The sequence below is a fragment of the Nicotiana tabacum genome, chromosome 19 (genome assembly GCF_000715075.1).
Source record: "Nicotiana tabacum cultivar K326 chromosome 19, ASM71507v2, whole genome shotgun sequence".
Lineage (NCBI taxonomy): Eukaryota > Viridiplantae > Streptophyta > Magnoliopsida > Solanales > Solanaceae > Nicotiana > Nicotiana tabacum.
Window position 1 is genome coordinate 117086266 of NC_134098.1, and position 20626 is coordinate 117106891.

General features: G+C 32.6%; 1 protein-coding gene across 2 annotated transcripts; it reads right to left on the reverse strand.

Annotated features, from left to right (window-relative positions):
* Nucleotides 1-7798: 7798 nt before the first annotated feature.
* Nucleotides 7799-14610, reverse strand: LOC107813434 (histidine-containing phosphotransfer protein 1). 2 transcript variants are annotated; one of them, XM_016638707.2, is made up of 6 exons: nucleotides 14287-14610; nucleotides 13908-14038; nucleotides 9106-9174; nucleotides 8471-8542; nucleotides 8297-8369; nucleotides 7799-8204 (listed from the first exon to the last, which is right to left on the reverse strand). In XM_016638707.2, the coding sequence occupies exons 1-6, from the start codon at nucleotides 14347-14349 to the stop codon at nucleotides 8157-8159; spliced, it is 456 nt and encodes a 151-aa protein (XP_016494193.1). In that variant the 5' UTR covers nucleotides 14350-14610; the 3' UTR covers nucleotides 7799-8156. The 2 variants fall into 2 exon arrangements, with proteins under 2 accessions (XP_016494193.1, XP_075094576.1); XM_075238475.1 differs by lacking the exons at nucleotides 7799-8204; nucleotides 8297-8369; nucleotides 8471-8542; nucleotides 9106-9174; nucleotides 13908-14038 and adding an exon at nucleotides 10553-11126 and having other exon boundaries at nucleotides 14287-14604.
* Between the last annotated feature and the right edge of the window lie 6016 nt (nucleotides 14611-20626).

The window sequence follows — 20626 nt, forward strand, 5'->3', positions numbered from 1 at the left end:
TTCATTTTCGATTGGGATTTTTGGACCTCGAATTTTGGGCGATTTTGAGGATTTCTTCACGACTTCGACTGGGGTAAGTGTTCTATATCCGAAAGTAATTATATTTCATGAATCTATGGTTATATTCATCATTTAATTCGAGTTGTAATGGAGGAAATTGGGATTTTTGTATAACTTTTCAAAAATAAAAATTCAAGATTTGGAGGACGATTTGTTATTGGAATAATTGATATGGTTGAACTCGTATCGGAATGGATGTTCGAATTCCGTAAAAATTATGTCGGGTTCCGAGAGACGGGCCCCGCGTTGACTTTGGTTGACTTTTTAGAATAAAATTTTAAGTCGACGTTTTATTTTCGGAATTGTTTTCGATGAATTTTAATAAAGTTATACAATTAATTTGATTAGATTTGAGCTGTCTGTAGGTCAATTCAAGCAAGAAGGCAATTTTGGAATATCGGCCTAATTTCAACAAAAGGTAAGCATCTTGCCTAACCTTGAGTGGGGGAATTTTCCCTTAGGCATTGAGTCTTATGTGAAAACTGTATAATTAAAACTATGTACACGAGGTGACGAGTATGTACTTGGTTTATATGTACAAATTACATTGGTTGAAATTCGTAGATGCCCTTATTTATTAAATCTAAAAATTGTTGGAACATAATAAATCCTTTATTTGTCATGCCTAAATCCTTGTTTGTTGAATTTATTTTTATATGATAATTGGGTGTGATTGCCACTTTAATTTTTATGTGAATCCCGTGTTTTTGTTGAGTTGATATTTTCTGGGGATAATTTCATTATGGATTACTCATTTGTAAATAACTTATATGTAAGTTTAAAAGGAGGCATTAATATATTTGCCAAAAATTTAGATTAAAGAAGGCATTGTTCCTTGATGAATTATTTTCCAGTTCATGTTGTGAAAATTGATATTAAGTTATAAAGGCCGTAAATCATATTGAGGTAAAGTATTAAATTGTAAAATATTATTTTGTTGAGTCGTTCACTCCCGGACATTTTTGTTAAGATTTGTGCACATTATGGTCTAACCATGGGCTCCTTATTATGGAAATTAATGTATTGTTGATTTCTGTGGCAAGTTATAATATTTGAGCACTTGATGTACAATTTGTGATATGTTGTGATAATTGAGCACTTGAGGTGCAGTTCATGAGATGTTGTGATATTGACGCGTGATATTGTTGAGAGGTTTGTTCGGATATTTGCACGAGGTATCTGCCGTGCTATTATTACTATTGATATATGCGCATGCGGCGTGACAAGGCGGGCTATATATGTGGGTTTGCACATGTGGCGAGACAAGGTGGGAATATTATTATGCGCGTGTGGCGAGACAAGGCGGGCATTTACTTTATTATTGTGCACGTATCGAGACAAGGTGGGCTATATCTGGGATATATTTTTGATGACTTGTGATGACCTGGGGGCATTGTTATTTGTTGAAATTTATTTATCATTTGGGACTACGAGGTGGTTCTTCGGGAGTACCCTTTTTGTTGATATTTCTCTATGGTTGCACTTGCCTTTGGTTATTTTATTTTTTCATAATATGTAATTTCATGTGTTTTTCCGTGATGTATTATTTGACTTAATATTAAGTGTTTTGTATTGCTTGTAGTGTTGTGCTGGATTTGGCTTTTTCGTACGAGACTTTTGAGGATTTGTATTTCTGGTTTGTACTTATTCTTGATGATTGATTTGATTTAAATAAAACATTACTATTATGTTTTAATATGATAAGTTTTACATCCAAATCAGTAGCTTATCTGATGTTTTATTTAAATTGACATGTCATTTTCTTCACTCAAACTATTTCTAAAATAAACTCATTTCTTTGTTGAATTCTTACTTAGTTTAAAATTGTAACCTAACTTTTGTAACGACCCGACCGGTCGTTTTGCTTTCTAGAATCCCGTTCCCCTAAATAAGACTCCCCAAATATACTTTTACTATTTTATAACTTGCGGGGGTGGTTAGTTTGAGATTTGGAAGGGTTCGGGTTGAAATCGGAATAATTGGTCCCTTAAGTTGGCCTTAAAAGGGCTAAGTTTGACTTCGGTCAAAGTTTTGAGTAAACAACCTCGAAATCGGGATTTTACAGTTCCAATAGGTTCGTATGATGATTTCGGACTTGGGCGTATGCTCGGTTCTGGTTTTGGATGACCCAAAAATATTTCAGCGCCAAATATCAAAAGTTGGTTCTTGAAGAATTTTGAAGTTCTTTAAATTTGGTTTGGAGCAAATTTTGGTGTTATCTAATGTCATATAAGACGTGCACGCAAAATTTGGTGTCAATCCGAGTAGTCTAAGTACGTTTCGGCGCATTTTGAGTGAATAGAAGAACTTGAAGTTCATAAGTTTGATTAAATTGGTTTTAGGGTTCGATTCTTAGTTTTAATGTTGTTTCGGGCGTTCCGAGAGTTTGGGCGAGTCCGCTATATAATTCTAAACTTGTTGGTATGTTCGAACGGGGCCCCGGGGGCTCTGAGTGTCAATCGGACGACCAAGTCGGGAGCTTGGAGCAACAACTGAAGCTCCCAGATTTGTCATAATCGCACTTGCGCTTGGCCAGCCGCAGGTGCGGGCTCGCAGGTACGAGCCGCAGAAGAGAGAAATGGAGGGCAGCCCAGAATACGCAGATGCGGAAGATTGCGCGCACCTGCGTGAGCGCATGTGCGAGAGCCATGATCGCAGGTGCGGCTAGGCTCGTAGAAGCAACCCTCTTTGTCCGCAGATGCGGAGACCGACCAGGTGAGGGAAAGGTGCACCTGCAAGGCATTTGCCGTAGGTGCGGGACCGCAGATGCGACCCAAAGCACTGCATATGTGAAAGTCATTGGGCAGTGAGGGTTCATTAAATACGGGACTTAGGCCATTTTTATCATATTTTCATCCACTCTTGGGCGATTTGAGAGCTTTCAAGGAGGGGATTTTGACTTAGCTTTGTGAGGTAAGTAGTTTCTTCTTAATGTGAGTTTAATACATAGATTATGGGTAGATTTTAATAGAAAAATTGGTAGAAATTATGGGTTTAGATAAAAAAAAACTAGGGTTTAATAAAAAATAGGATTTTACCACGATAATGGTTATGGAACTTAGTGAAAATCATATATTTATGTTTCTAAGGTTATGGATAACAACTTTCTTCAAAAATTTTCGGAATCCGGGCACGTGGGCCCGAGAGTGAATTTTTAGAATCTTGCATTTATGGTTAGGTAGCCTCTTTAATAGTTGGAATATGAACTCTTGAGCACGTATTGACTAGTTAGTATATTATTTGATTAGTTTGGATTGATTCGGTACCGACTTGAGGATGTAAGCGCATTCTTGATTCGGGAAGTAGACTTTGAGACGGGGTAAGTCTCTTTTCTAACCTTGTAAGATGGAATTAACCCCATAGGTGAACTTAAATCAATATGTACTTCTAATTGTGGGGGGCTACGCACGCACGATGTAACGAGAGTCCGTGCGTAGCTACTATTCATGCTTATGTCCGGGTAGATATAGGCTTACGCCATGATTTGTTGATACCGTTGCTTGTTTATGCTTACTAGTTGTCGGATTAAAGTGGAAGTTGAGGGTCTCAATATTTAAAGCCCCAAGTTGAATTTCTTATTTTTTTTTAAAGGAAGTGAGGAATACTATGATAAATTGAGAAATTATATGTTCAACCGCTTCGCAAATATATTTCGCGAGCGGGGTAAATTTTCACTACTCTCATGGGAGCGGGTCCGCAGGATTTATTGATATATTATATGGTTCGGGCCGTTCGATCCTCGGCAGTGTACAATATATTATTATGTATATTTGGATCGGGCCGTACATCCTCGGCATAACTCGTGCGTAGTGATACCGAAATCCCTTTTTATATTATTATTATTATTATTATTATTATTATTATTATTATTATTATTATTATTATTATTATTATTATTATTATTATTATTATTATTATTATTATTATTATTATTATTATTATTATTATTATTATTATTATTATTATTATTATTATTATTATTATTATTATTATTATTATTATTATTATTATTATTATTATTATTATTATTATTATTATTATTATTATTATTATTATTATTATTATTATTATTATTATTATTATTATTATTATTATTGTTGTTGTTGTTGTTGTTGTTGTTGTTGTTGTTGTTGTTGTTTTGGCCCTTAGTAAGTGTCGAAGTCGACCCCTCGTCACTACTTCTTTGAGGTTAGACTAGATACTTACTAGGTACACATTGTTTAAGTACTCACGCTACACTTCTGAACTTGATGTGCAGGATCTGATGCAGGTACATCTGGTTACCAGTTCGGTGCGCACTCTTGACTTCTAGCTCGAGACTGCACGGTGAGCTGCCCATCCGAGCCGTTTAGCAGCAGCCAGAGTCTCTCTTTTGGATTTATATTTCTGTCTATTTCCTTGAGACAGTAGACTAGTATTTCTTTTGTATATTCTACTAGTAGCCTACACACTTGTGACACCAGGTCTTGACACACACTAGTAGACTTATGATTTTGAATTTATTGTTGTGACTTCGATTTGCACTCAATTGCTTTTGTTTATTTACTTTACAACAGTAAATTTCTAAAACTTTTATAAATGGGGAAGTTATTCACTTTGTAAACATATTAAAAATGGAAATCACTAGATCTATCAGTGTTGGCTTGCCTAACAACGGTAGTGGGCGCCATCACGGCCTTTGATGAAATTGGGTCGTGACAATTTTATTGAAAATAAATTAATCGTGCAGATTTTATGTATTGACATATTTGGCACGAGAGTTGTCCGTGCAGTTGTGATAGAGATATGGGCACGAGGTTTCGTGAGAATATGAAAGGGGGTTGAGAACCGCATTTTATGATTATGATATGAGATATTTATTTGAAAGTGTTTTATATTCTAAGGATACTTATTTGAAGAAATATATTAGGAGGGTGTTTATTCGAAAGAATTATATGTGAAAGATTTATATTTGAAGTACTTGTTTAATTGGTTGTACTTATGTTTCTTATTCGTCTCAGTAATAATTATGGTGTTCTTGCTGCCTTACTGTTTATATCACTAGTTGATTATTGTTGCTATCACTGCTATTTATTTTCGATTATTTCTGTATGCTATATTGCACAGGTTATTTGACTAGTAAATGTCTTGACTGTACCTCGTCACTACTCCACTGAGGTTAGTCTTGATACTTATTGGGTACCGACTATGGTGTACTCATACTACACTTCTGCATATTTTTGTGCAGAGCCAGGTAAATTTGGAGTCAGTTGATTGCTAGCTAGCTGTACGGATCTTGCTGTGGAGACTCAAGAAAAATCTATTGTTGCGTTCGTAGGCTTCAGAGTCACCTTCTGATATTGTACTTGCACTGTTTTATCTCTACTTCAAAACAGTTGTACTTATAGGATTTCTTGTAACTTAGTAGAGCTTATGACTTGTACTTTCGATTTTGGGGATTGTAAGTATTGTATAGAGATTTCTACTTCGCATTTGTCCATCGTTAATTAATATTGTTATTATTTCAGTAAATGTTAGGCTTACCTAGTCCCTAAGATTAGGTGCCATCACGACATCCTACGGAGGGAGATTTGGGTCGTGACAGGTAGTCAAGAGTGTTCATAACAGTAGTATTGACACGCAGTCTCGCTTTCTGTTGGTAGTAGGTTTTTATGACTAACCGTTGTTTTCTTTCATTGTTGATCACCTTACTATCTTGTTGTTTTTATTTTACTTTTATATGATTTTTGTTATTGTCCCTTCTTGTCTATATTTTCATTAATGTGGTGCTTATGCTTTCCTGAGCCGAGAGTCTATTGGAAACAACTTCTCTATCCTCACAAGGTAGGAGTAAGGTCTGCGTACACACTACCCTCCCCAGACCCCCACAGTGTTGGATAATGTTGGGTATGTTGTTGTTGTTGTTGTTGTTGGTCATCTATATTTATATAACTACAATAATGTACATTTTTCTCAATATTTTTATTAATTCTAACTAAATGTAAAGATTTTTTTCAACGTTAATTCTAACAGAATATACAAGATAAATAAATTAGTATTACAATCTTATATTACTTTCTTTATAATAAATTTTGCTAATTAATCACATAAGAAAGAAAATAACCAATAACTTCGTTAATTGGAGGTAAGGCTTAAAGTCATTATAAGACAAGTGAGGTATGTGGGCCGAAAGTTATTCTTTTATTAAGCAAGCTAAATCGATTAACTTCTAACATTGTCAAAAAACTTACCCTTATTTATATATTTATTTATTTTATAGCTCAAAATATTATTTAATAATAATTACGTAATCTTTTTAAGTTGCATACTCAATGTTACGGAATATATGTACAATAATTTGTTATTTTTATACATATTTTTAATTGATTGACGCATGCACACGTGCAACGCATATACACTAAAACTAGTAAATAAATAAAGGGGAAATATCAACTTTACTACGTAAATAATTTGGACGAGCTAAGTTCGAAGAAAAGGATAGTTGCTTCTAGGGCTGTCAAATTTGGTCCAAGCCCAAATGAGCTGCCCAACCCGTCCAATGTTGGGCTGATTAATGACCCGTCCATTAATTGAACTCAGCCATCTTGATCTATTCCATCTCATCCCATTTAAAGTTGAGCTGATTTTTAGTCCAAATTGATTCATGAATAACTTTGCCAAAATATCTTAGAAATAATATTTTTTGTTTGATATGTTATATATTACAATAACAAAAGAAAAAAAGTCTTATTTAGTAATTATACAATTCATAAGAAAAGAACACATATTAAGTAAAACTTTATAAGAGTTGGGCGGGTTGGGCTTATGACCCAAATTTTAGTCCATATTGACACAACACATCTTTGCCGAAATAACTTTTAAACATGTTATTTGACCCGCCTAATTATTGATTACTGCTCATTTGACATTCTTAGTTGCTTCCATTAGTACATGTGGTCTTGAGTAAAAATATTAATCATATAGCAGAAGAATTAATTTTGTAATAATGCCAAGGAGCAATGGCCGGTGCTTCAAATCGAGAATGGTATCTATGTACAAATTTTTTAAGTTGTACAATGGAGCATCACTACTAGTCTACAATACATTCGGTCTTGGAACTTGTTTAACGATATGGCAAACATAATTAAATATTTTATTCATTTTTAAAAAATATTTTCTGGTCCAAGTAATTTTATTTCTGTAGGAAGTGTGGAAAAGGGAGCCCACGAGCAATTTATCAAAGAGGAATAAAATAACATTAAAGGTTTGTTTCTTATCCACTAACATTGAATTTAATTACAAAATTATGATTATTTTTGTCTCATATTAAGAAAGAAACGTAGCTCACGAGTACTGATGATAATCACGAAGTGGATAAGTTCATCCTGTTACCGGCTTGTATGCTTCTTTATTAAGAAAAAAGATTCAAGTTATGTATTGTGTGGAGCCGAAATCATGATTTGAAGGTTACGAAGTCTAGGTCTGATCATATTATCGAACCTAATTCGTTTTTGTTATCGGGTTCATAATTAAATATATTTAATAAATTTTTTAATATAAATAGAGAATTTAAACAAAAGCTACTAGATTCGTTCTAACTCGTCGCTAGTATTGCACTACCTCCGCCCTTGGTGTCAGTGTACAATTTTTTAGACATCAACAAAATTTAATAAGTTACAGCACTTTTTAATTACGTACCAATTAACACTCATGGTCACCTGTAAAATTTTAAAATATAAGGAGCTTGATTTTGTAAATGTTTTTACAATACCATAATATGCATGAAACTTAAACTCAAACAAAAATGTTTACATTATTAAAGCATACAGCAAGACAATTTAGTTGAAACTTGGTCATGCTTCGACAAGCATTATTGAAGTGGTGGAGATTTGACTAATTTACAACCCAATTAAAATGGTTACTACAACAGTTGGTCAAGTCTTTGGAAAGATTCTCTCATCTTTTCTCTCATTGCTTATACTTTTGAAGCCAAAAATTGAAGCTCGAAATTTCATGAAAACTTTATAGCATATCCAAAGAAGCTCTAAACTTGGAATTAAGCATAATGGAATTTCACATAATTCATATTTCACATCTCAATAAATATTCTTGAATATTCACACCACAGGTAATGAACCTCCAGCATCCACGAGTTGTTTCTCCAGCTACAAATTAATCAATTAATTGTAAAATGAGTATTTAATTTACAATTAATATAATGAAGCATATATAGTTGAATGATAGAAACTGAAATCACCTTAAATAAAGTTTCAAGCTTGTTTTTGACAAGGGTGTACTCATTCTTTACTTGTTGCAAACATTTTATGCACCTGCAGTTAATGATAATTGGCTTTATTCAATTGTCAAGAAAACAAGAAAAAAAATGAAAGGAAATGTAGGAAAAATTAAGAAATTACACGAAAAGCCTTACCCTTCAACAATCTGTTGCTCACAATAATTACGGAAGGCAATGCACATTCTTTGAACTCTTTGTGCACCAATGCTGTAATTAAATTAAAACCATGTACGAACGAGATAAAATTTTATTACTATTAAGTGTATTGTTAATAAAAAGTGAAATTAATAATCTGGAAAATAAGAGAAGGTACAAATCTTGGTTACAAATCTTAATAAAGAGATGCACAAGTCATTTCTACAAATTGAGAATTATTTTGAGAAATATTACCAAGATTTTTCTCTCAAAATTTTCCAAAAAAGAGAACAAGAAAATGCATGCTAGCTTTTTCTTTGACTTCAAAATGAAGTGAAATGGCCTTGTTCATCCCAACTCCAAACATAACTTAGATAACCGAAAGAAAATAGGGCAAAATATAAAATTAAACTGTCTGCCAAAACTAATTAACTCCGCTAGCCAAAAAGTGTATATATATATATATTAAAAAAATATATTTTGAGACAACAATAAAATAATATAATCCCACAAAGTTGGGGTTATTATTCTGGAAGCGGCTAAAAATATACATTTCTCAAGAAAATAAGCTCATAATTAATTCCAAATACTCCAAAGTGGAAAAAGAAACGAAAAGAGATATTGGAGTTATTTACCTGGAGCTGCTACCCTTCAACTGATGAACATGAGCATCAACTTTCTTGAAGTCTACATTTGGCTGATTGCTGTTTATACAAACCAAATTTGAAAAAATTGAAAATTATGCTACAGAAAATAGAAAAACAAAAGGGATGTTATATATACTTAGTAGGGCTGTATTTTGTCCCGGGCCCGGGCCTTAGTGGGCCTAACGGGCCGGGCCTCGCGGTCCCGGGCTTCGTGGTCCCGGGCTCTGGCGGTCCCGGGCCTGGCGGTCCCGGTCTTCGTGGGCCTAATGGGTGGAACCGGCCCGTGACGGGCCTAAGCCCACATGGTCCTGTGCTTAACGGGCCGGGCTCGTGGGCTTCGCGGGCCTAGCGGGTTTTTTTTTTTTTTTTAAAGACAATTTCTTGTAGTATCATGGCTATATTAATATGTAGTATATATGTATATCTAATTATTAAAGTGCTTGACGAAAAAGAAAATAACAAAACAATAGTAAAACACTAAATTGTCATGCATAAATATCACTTCTTGATATTATATTGTATCTTATGTATATATATTCTCTTATATATTTTCTTTTAGTATATATATTGTATCTTATGTATATATTGTAGCTTATAAATATATTTTCTTGTAGTATATATATTGTATATTATGTATATATTGTAGCATAATATATTTTCTTGTAGTATATTATATTGTATCTTATGTATATATATTCTCTTATATATTTTCTTGTAGTATATATATTGTATATTATGTATATATTGTAGCATAATATATTTTCTTGTAGTATATATATTGTATCTTATGTATATATATTCTCTTATATATTTTCTTGTAGTATATATATTGTATATTATGTATATATTGTAGCTTATAAATATATTTTCTTGTAGTATATATATTGTATATTATGTATATATTGTAGCATAATATATTTGCTTGTAGTATATTATATTGTATCTTATGTATATATATTCTCTTATATATTTGCTTGTAGTATATTATATTGTATCTTATGTATATATATTCTCTTATATATTTTCTTGTAGTATATATATTGTATCTTATGTATATATTGTAGCTTATAAATATATTTTCTTGTAGTATATATATTGTATATTATGTATATATTGTAGCATAATATATTTTCTTGTAGTATATTATATTGTATCTTATGTATATATATTCTCTTATATATTTTCTTGTAGTATATATATTGTATATTATGTATATATTGTAGCATAATATATTTTCTTGTAGTATATTATATTGTATCTTATGTATATATATTCTCTTATATATTTTCTTGTAGTATATATATTGTATCTTATGTATATATTGTATCTTATAAATATATTTTCTTGTAGTATATATATTGTATATTATGTATATATTGTAGCATATAAATAATTCTAAGTATAGACAAAGAAATATTGCGAAAAGAAGCTCATGGGTAGAAGCAATAAATTTTATTACCAAAAAATGACATATCTTTCTTAGTCATCCTTCCCCCAATGGAATGAGCACAACAAGGTACTAATACCACCATTAGAAGGAAAAAACTAAGGAAGATGTGCCAAAATACAAGTTACATATTATTCTATGTATTATCTCTAACAAATCTCATAAATCCTTCAAGGTTCGGAGGAGGTTGCGTTGGTGGTGGTGGAAAAGAAGCTTGTTCATCACCACTTCCGGGCGAAGCCGAATCCTCCGTAAGTTCCGCTATCATTTCTTCATAAGCTTCATCTATCGCCGGTTGTGCTTCTGCAATTCCAAAGTTTCTTCTTTCCGAGCGGATCCAATCTCTAAACAATACTGATTTTTCCAAGCTATCCCTCATAGACGCTCTATGATCACCTATTTGCAGTCTTGCTTGACTGAAAGCGCTCTCTGATGCAACAGTTGAAGCTTGAATTGATAAAATATCCCGAGCCATCCTTGCAAGAACAGGAAAATGTTTTTCCCTTGCCTTCCACCATTCCAAAAGATCAAAAGAGCCGTCTGGATTCTCCTTTTCAAGTCCCTGAGACAAATAAACTTGAAGCTCATTTAGATGTGAAGTTTCATCATAATTTTCACCTTGAGACCCCCTGAACTCCGTCCAAGATTTAAGAGCTTTTAAGCCCGCAACTCTTTTAGAGGATTGTGAGCTAGACGAAGTAGGGGTTGGAATAGTTGGCCTAGCATGCTCTAAGGCAAGTTGATAAGCATTATAAACTGTTTGAGCGTTAATCTTAATTGAAGCTTTTGCATCTGCAAGTGTCGCAATTTCCTCATTTGAAAGATCTAAAGCCTTATAAATATTTGAATACCAAAAATGAGGACCTCCCAATTTCATTGTAGGATTTAGCATTGCAGCAAGACCATAAATAGGAGGGATAGGAAAAAAATATTTTTTAAACTTTTGTTTCATTTCATTTATAGCAAGTTCATAAATATCCCCACCCTCACTAAATTCAACAAACAAATCAGATAGTGCTGCAATATAAACTAAACAGTTTGAAATAGTAGGATAATATTGCCCAGAAAATGCATTTGTTGCAATTTGAAAATGTTCTAAAAAATCTAAAAGAATTTTAACATTAGTCCAATCTTGAGTGGTAAGCATTTCATCATCATCTTCACCACCTACCCGAGAATTAAACGTTGCATTAATTGGGTTTCTATATTCATATGCTACTACTAAACTTTCGTACATACAATTCCATCTAGTCGGGCAAGGTTTAGGAACCTTTCTTTCTCTAAGGCCATATTCATCACATTTTTTAAAATACTCTCTAAGTCTACTTCTACGGTTTGAATAAAAAAGCCAATTAAGAGCCATTCTAACCTTTTCAATTTCTATGTTTAATATTCGCATACCATCACCGACAATTAAATGATAAATATGACAAATACATCTAACATGGAAAATATTAGTAAATGCAGGATTTAGTGTTGTTGTAAGCATGCCTATAGCACTGGTGTTACTAGAAGCATTATCCATTGAAATTGCCATTATTTTATCGCTAAAGCAAAAATATCTACAAATATCTGCAACAGTGTTAGCTATAAATTTACCTGTGTGACGCGAATTAATTATTCTATATGCAATTATGCGTTTTTGCATTATCCATTCTTCATCTATCCAATGACTTGTAACAGTTAGGTAATCACAATCATTACCACTTCTACCAATATCAGTAGTAATAGAAATCCGATTAGGTATATGAGTAAATAAATAACGCAAATATTGTTCATATTCATGTTTGAATTTATAAATATCACTCTTAACTGTTGCGCGAGGCCAACCTTTATAAGTAGGATTAAACACTCTTCTAATATAATGAACCCAATTAGGATTAGAAGCAAAAGTATAAGGTAAGCACATAACAGTAATCATCTTTGCTAATTCTTCACGATCTCTATTTGGATCGTAATATAAAATACCTCCAGTGACAGTGTTAATTCCTGGTTGAACTAGATTTGAACCTGTACTAGGGTTAATCGCAGAATCTACACTTGTCCCCTCTAGATGCGCTTTCATTTGAAAAAATCTAGCCTTATCTCTAGGGTGTGTTTTTATGTGCCTAGTCAAACTACCTGTGCCGCTACGGTCTCCTACATATTTATGCGACATTAATTTCCCACAAGTTTTACACTTAGCCTTATTTTTTTCTCTTACTTGAGTAAAAAAATTCCAAACTAATGATGTTTCTAAGCGTTTAGCAGGTTCTCTATTAAAAGTAGGAGTTTCTACAGGTGGGTCGACCGGTGCATCACTTGGGTTATTAAGAGGACTAGTAGGTGTATCATCTAAATCCGGTGCTTGAGTTTCATCATCATCCTCATTTTCCTCATTATTTTCTAAGATGGTTTCATTAGGATAAAGAGCATTCATAATTTCATCATCTAATCTATCACCTGGTGCAACATTATGATAAAATTCACTATCGGTAAATTGAAAACAAGGGTGATCACTATCAAGAATTACGGAAGGAGGAGGACGTCTAGGTTGGCGACTACTTTCAACTTGCTTATCTTTTCTAGGTCGGGGAGCCGGGGGAAGGGTAGTTGGTTGGCCACTACTTTCACCGGTTTTATCTTTTCCTTTACCAAACATTTTTTTCAAAGTAAATGCCATATTAATTATAATTATGCAAACTAAACCACACAAAAATATATTATAAAAACGTAAGAGTTGAAACGAGTTTACCGGATTGCCGAACAACTTCTTGAAAATTGAAAATCGTTGAACACTTGAAAACTTCAATTCAACAACTTCACAATTTTTCACGAAATTTCAACAATAAATTAAGTAATTGTAGTAGAGAGATTGAGAGAGATTGAGAGATATTGAGAGATATTGATGAATTGGTGAATAAAAATGAAAGAATGAGGGGGTATTTATAGTTGAGAAATGGGGAAAAGTGTAATTATATAAAGTTTGGGGTTAAAATAAAGTTTGGGGGCCAAATGGCCATTTTTTAACTTAAAAAACGGTCATATTTTCAGCCCAAACGGCTAGATTTTAAATATGGCCGTTTGATTTTTTTTTTTTTTTTTTTTTTTTAAAATAGCCGTTGGGCCCGCCAGGCCCGCCAGGACCGGCCCAGGCCCGCCTGCCGGTCCCGGGCCAAACGGTCCCGGGCTCGTGGGCTCAACCATGGAGACCAGCCCGTGACGGGCTCAGAGGCCCACCAAGACCGGCCCACCCAGGACCGGCCCACCAGGCCCACCAGGCCCGTTAGGACCGCGGGCCCGGTCCGGTCCGGTTCAGGCCCGGCCCACCGAGCAGCATTAATATACTATGTTAATTACTCACAGAGCTTTTGTTAGTTCATTAAGAAGCCTTTCAGAATCTTCAAAGAAAAGGGAAACAACTTCAACCACAAAGTCAGGGTTACTCTCATCTGCAAGTTGCTGCAGTTGTATGAACTGCTCATCCAGAAATTTCTTCACACCCAAACAAAATAAAAATAAAAATAAAAAACCACCCATCATCAAAACCATATTAAGGGACCAATCTGATTCTTATAACAATAATAAGATACACAGTGTATTCCTATACTGGGATATGATATAGTGTACGTCGACCTTACTCTTAAGGTGTGGAGGTAAAGCGGCAGTTTCCAAAAGATTCTCGGCCCAAGAAAAATAATTCACCAATTTAGAAGAAATTAATAGTATATTTAGAGGTTTACCTCATTGTACAAGGAAGAAGTGTAGTCAGCTAGTTTTCTTTGTAACTGGTTTACACTCTCCATGATTTGCTATATCCACAATGACTTCACAAATTAACAGTCTGCTCTGCTGCTTTTAACGAGAGGTTTTTATTAATAATAGTGAAGTGAGTGCATGTGGAGGAAGTTCCTTTTCAATAGTAGAGTACTATTTTTTCTTGGAAAAGCTCCAGCAGGGGAGGGGCACTCTATTCTATAGCGGGGAAGTCTAATGTTCAATGAATTTTGCACATTGATTCACTGTATTTATACGAGTAGTCTCTCTCTCACACACACACTTTTTTCACTTTCTCACCTTGTTGTTTTTGGCTGTTATATATAGTTCCGAAAAGGGAAAGGGCCGAATATTTTCTAATACTTTCGAAAAATTATTTAAATATATCATTCTTTATCCTATAAGTCTAAATATACCCCTACCGCTATACTTTAGGTTCAAATATATCACACATTTAAACGGAGTGACACATGTCATCATCCTATTTTGTCAATTTTAAATATCTCCTAATTAATTAAAAATACTCATTCCCATTACCCATACTCGAAAAATAATTTTTTAAAATATTTCTTGTAAAAATTGAAAAAAACTAAAATTATTTTTACTAAAACTGAAAAAAAATGAAATTTATTTTTTCAGTTTTTACAAAAATATTGCTTTAAAAAAAACTGAAAAATATTTTCTAAAGTAATTTTTTTGTAAAAAATGAAAAAGAAAATTCAACAAAATATTTTTCAGTTTTTTCAGTTTTTACAAAAAAATATTTTTTAGTTTTTTTAAAGCAATATTTTTGTAAAAACTGAAAAAAAAATATTTTCGTTTAATTCAGTTTTTAGTAATAATATTTTCAGTTTTGTTTTTCAGTTTTTACAAAAAAAATTGCTTTAGAATATATTTTTCAATTTTTTCAGTTTTTTTTAAAGCAATTTTTTTGTAAAAACTGAAAAAAAAATATTTTCGTTTTTTTTTTCAGTTTTTAGTAAAAATAATTTGAGTTTTTTTCAATTTTTACAAAAAATTTGCTTTAGAAAATTACTTTTCGGGTATGGGTAATGGGTATAGTTATGTGTATTGGTCCTTTTAATTAATTAGGAGATATTTAAAATTGGTCAATAGGACGATGACACGTGTCACTCCGTTTAAATGAGGGATATATTTGGACTCATAGTATAACGAAGGGTATATTTAAATAATTTTTGAATGTACAGGGGTATATTTGGCACTTTACACTTTTTAAAATGGTAAAGCTGTCACAAGATCCTAAATATTTTTCACCATACCCTTTTTTTGGTTTATTTATTATTTATTCCATTTTCTACTTTCATTTTCGTAATATTCCACTTTCTCACACAGAAACTTGTCCCGATTAATATATGATGGTAATATAATATGTGAACTGTATCTCTAGATACTTGTATGCTTGAGATATAATATAATGAACAGTATGCTTTCGTTTACTAAAATTTAAAATTGTGGTAGGTGTGTTAATTGTCGGGCTTGCAGGATTTCGACATACATTTATTTCAGCTTGAAATATTATTTGAAACCAATTTTTGTTTTACAATTTGGTTTATTAGATGCTTCTTATACTAAATTTGGCACTCTGTTTATGATTATATGTTTGTTTAGTATTGCTAATATAAGATTATCGTAACTATTTGTAAAACATATAATGTTAATACCGTGACCAACTTTCCTAATATTCTTTGTATCGTTTCAAAAGAATTATTAATATCCATAAATCATTTGTTGAAACTATTTAAAAAAAATATGAGTATATTACATGAAATATTAAAAGTCTAACAGTAAAAGAATCCAATCTTGCAGCAGAATTCCAATTTTTGATCCGTTTCTCATCTTAAGATGGAAAGGTGCCAATGGGTTGGCATGGACACGTCAGTATGTGCTGAACTTTAAAAAGGATTAGGGTACAGTGGGTGAAGGTGACCAGCCTAACTTATTTGCCATGTTACATCAATATCTCCAAGATTTACTAGGTAGATTCTGTCGGCATATTTGCTGGAGCCGATAATTTATTGAAAATAATATCTACCTTCACATGATAGAGGTATGATCTGTGTACACATTATATTTTAATTAAAAAATATTTTTATCTTTTTGACTGGTCTTCAAGAACAATATGAGTACATACCGTACGTGATTGACTTCACACAAAAAATTAAGGATCATAAGAGTACTTGGAAAACAATTTAGTATTTTTTTTTAAAAAATATTCAAACTGTCATAATAAAGGTTAATTTTTCAAAAGAAACAATAAAAATGGAGGTCGTATGAATTTATTCATTTTTTCAAAAAAAAAAAAAAAGATTTGAAGGGGAACCTTGGAAGAACAGTACAGTTATCTTCGCGTGACTTATAAGTCACAGAGTCAAGCTATAACATTAGTCATTTATGCTTGCGTTGTAGGCTGCTTACAACTGCTTACATCATACCCCTTATAGAATTGACCCTTTATCGGACCCTATGTAAACGCGAAATACTTTGCGTATCAAACGGCGGGAATAGAGAATTATACTGTATGTTGTTGTTGTATTCTGTCTGCATATTTAAATTGAATTAGGGGACACATATTATCAATTCTAAGAAAGTGTAAGTGTTACATAATTACATTATCTTTTCAACAGAAACTGGTGATGCTACTCAACTTTCTTAACCATCCGGTATCTAAAGTTTACAGGCCGGACCAATCCAAACTTGCGCTCCGTAAATTTATTTTTTATTTTCAGAGCTCGAGTAATTTCTTTTTTAATTAAGAATAAAAGGATCCTAATTATTCTTCGACACTGTTAAGTAATGAATTAAAACTTATACAGGCGTGAAATAGCGTACTGTCCACTACAACTCTGTCCGATTGGTATCCTTTGGCATGTGACAGTAAAAGGCTAAAAGCCAAATGAACCCATCTTATCTTGTGATCAACTTGTTTTATTCTTATCTATAATGTAATGAAATATTCCTTACCTACTCTTCCTTTCTTTTTTAATTTTATTTATCTAATCCACACATTTTTTAAAATTTTTATCTTTCACATTATTTCAACAATTACGTAAGCTTTAAGGGAATCTCTTTCTGGTCTGTTTGTTTTGTTTTGTTGTTGGTATTTGGTTGGTTGGTACATTGTGGATTAACTGACTGGTTTAACTTATCTTCGAAAGGGATTATTGGTCCCATATGATTGTTGCCCCACAACAAGTTCAAGGAATTACCTTTCTTTCTAACATTGTAACACCTGAGATTTATTCATGCTTCTCTATACAAATTTTAATCCTAAGTCGATCAAAAGAAAGAAAGAATGAAAACTCAATAGTACACGGAGTAAAAAGGAAAACAATCATGGTATATAACGAGATTTTATGTCTTAAAAAAGTACTATCGGCCTTGTAATTTATTTTTCTTTTGTGCTATGTCCAGTATTTTCATTGGAGGTAAAACAGTCTCAATAAAGACGATTCCATATATACTTAATTAGGGCTTGAATTCGAAATCTCATATAAAAAATAAAAAAAATACTTGCTGATGTACAAATAACCCTTATTGGTTTATAATTTATCAGTACGAATATTCTTAGAGAATTTCAGTGCTTCAACATATAAAATACATTCCTCAACTATATAATCTAAAATTGTTCTTCATACTTTTCAAATGGAGAAATGACATGGCTTTAATTTTCTTCAGAAAGAATCATTATTCATCATTCTGATTCTTTTTTGACTTTTATGCTATTGTGATGTTGATATATTTTATACATATTTGTGAAGAATACAAAACGTTTGTCATATATTTAGATTTTTTTCAGCGACAAGGGACAAGTGTCATGTACACAATAACACACCTGTTTGGGACATTATATTCTTTTTCTACACATTGGTATTATATTTAAATTCAAAGTTTGAAAAAGATATACCAAGAATTTGATTGTCGCTTTTCCTATACGAGTCCAAAATGTGCCCATACTGTTAAGTGAGAAAAAATGAAACTTTACAAAATCACTATAATTGGGAGCACTTGCGTCCATATCATATTACATTGAGACAAATTTCCATTCACATTCCCCAAGTAGGGCCTGTTTTCACCTTTGACAAGACTTAGAGTTTTTTTCTGCAAATTCCTTTTTCGTTTTACCTATTAATTTTTACTTGATTTTTATTTTATTTTAATGAGCTAACAAGGTTTTGATCAACTAGAACCCTCTATACCAATTTTATGTGACAGTCTTAATAATTTTTACTTTGACTACGGCATTTTCAAGCATTATAATTAGTAATATTTTTTGTTTTATAGCACTTTGTTAGTGTTATTTATAAGTATGTATATTTAATTCCCACAAAAAAAAGGAACTGGTGTCCTAACTCCTAACTCTTAATTCACATAGAATATTGTACGCGTCGATCCTCATGATTTAAAATGCGTCATCTTTTTCATTTGTGGGGGTGGGGGTGGGGGTGGGGGTGGGGGGGGGGGGGGGGGTACTTATGTAATACTCTAATCCCTCAACGTCATTTGATTTGGATTTTAAACATGGATTCAACTTGTTTGATTGAGTTTAGAGTGTGGAAAACATATTTAATAATGAAGTGGAACAAGACTGATAATACAGTCCGACCTCTTCAGAAGTACATGATGTAGGAAGAACCCTGACCTATTTATTTCTACCGGGAAGTGGAAGTTGGGGCAAGAAGCGTCAAATGATTTTAGGTATTGTGTATTATGGGATATAATTCTCAAAATGAAATATTTTTCTCCTTTGTATATTTCGATTATTAGTGAGACATAAATGTCCGAAATACTAAGTTCTAACTTACCAACCTCTAGCCATTAGTCATGGACTTACCAAACTAGTCAAGCACATATAAAAATTAAAAAGCTAAATAAATAAGATTCTTTGGCTAATGTTGATAATATTTGACCAATATTAATAATATTTAATGAATTAACTAATTTTTATAAAAATTACTTATAAATAGACATAACTGTTATTTTTCCTTTTGAATATAAAAAGAATATCTCATACAACACAGAGTAAGTGAGAAGATGAATTAAGACAAAACCTACTTTCTTTTTTAGACTATAAAGAACGGACTAATTACTAAAGAGGAAAATCGGCATCTATAATACTTGACCAATCAAATATGCTACAATATTTAAAAGGGAATCTCCGATCTCAACATCTATATTCTTTTACCAAATTAAAACCTCTAAATTAACCTTGCAAAACCTTTTTAATATTGTCACAGCTTGGAGCACAAAGTAGACATACGGACATCATGAGTTCATGTACGATTTGACCTATTTCTTGGAAGACATTAATCATCCTTTTGGAACTTAGACATAAACAATGTGACAAATATATATATAGTCCAAAGGGACCACTTGATCGTGGCACTTGCCAATTTGATCTCATACTTACTGCATACTAGGACATTTTGATTTTGGGTGGACTAGGTGTCCAAAGCTTTCAAGAATAGATGTTAGTACTTGTCATCTTTGTAAGATATAGGATTTAGAAATTAAAACCATAATCATTTATGGAGTTTAATTAAGGTGAAATGATGTTCAAGTTTGACATTGAGAAGAAGACTCCTTACAACTCACTCAAATAGCAACATTATTAGTGATTATATTTTGGTTTTATGCCTTACGGAGCTAAACACACTTTCACATCTTCTCAACGTAACCCCACATGGCTAGCAAACTACATAAGTTCAGTTTTTTCGTTAATCTGTTTCGATTAGAAAAGGAATCGTAACGTGTCATATATGGAAATTTAGTCAGTCATCACCCATGAAATTAAATGGCCTACTCAAAAGAAGTGAAGGGATTGAAAGTAGGGCTTTGGGGGATAGATAAGTCTTAGTATTAGAAACCACAATGAAAATGTGAAGGACGAAATTTTGGCTGTTCAAATGGCACGCGAGACCAGATAAGATGGGCTATATATATATATATATATATATATATAGCCCATCTATCTGGTCTCGCGTGCCATTTGAACATCCAAAATTTTATATATATATATATATATATATATATATATATGTCGGTCGCACTTTTTATACTATAGCACTAATATGCAGAAACAACCAACCACCATGCATTGGGATTAGACCTGTGTTTGTTTACTGCTTCAATTTTCATTAGGGCCCCTTTGTTGAGTTGGCTACACCTCCAATTCAGGAATTATGTTATACTTGAGATAAAACTTATAATTATTAGTTCCCGTGAAATGATAGAGTGGACTAGATGAGAGAGACGTTATGTTCCCTGTGAAATAATGCTGTGGATTAC

Bases quoted from the DNA above. Each gene is read 5' to 3' on its own strand.
- LOC107813434 (XM_075238475.1), bottom strand. From the start codon at position 14,349: ATGGAGAGTGTAAACCAGTTACAAAGAAAACTAGCTGACTACACTTCT. The intron at 11,127-14,286 runs GTAAACCTCTAA...TATTTGTCTCAG, and splicing joins CTTCTTCCTTGTACAATGAG to GGACTTGAAAAGGAGAATCC.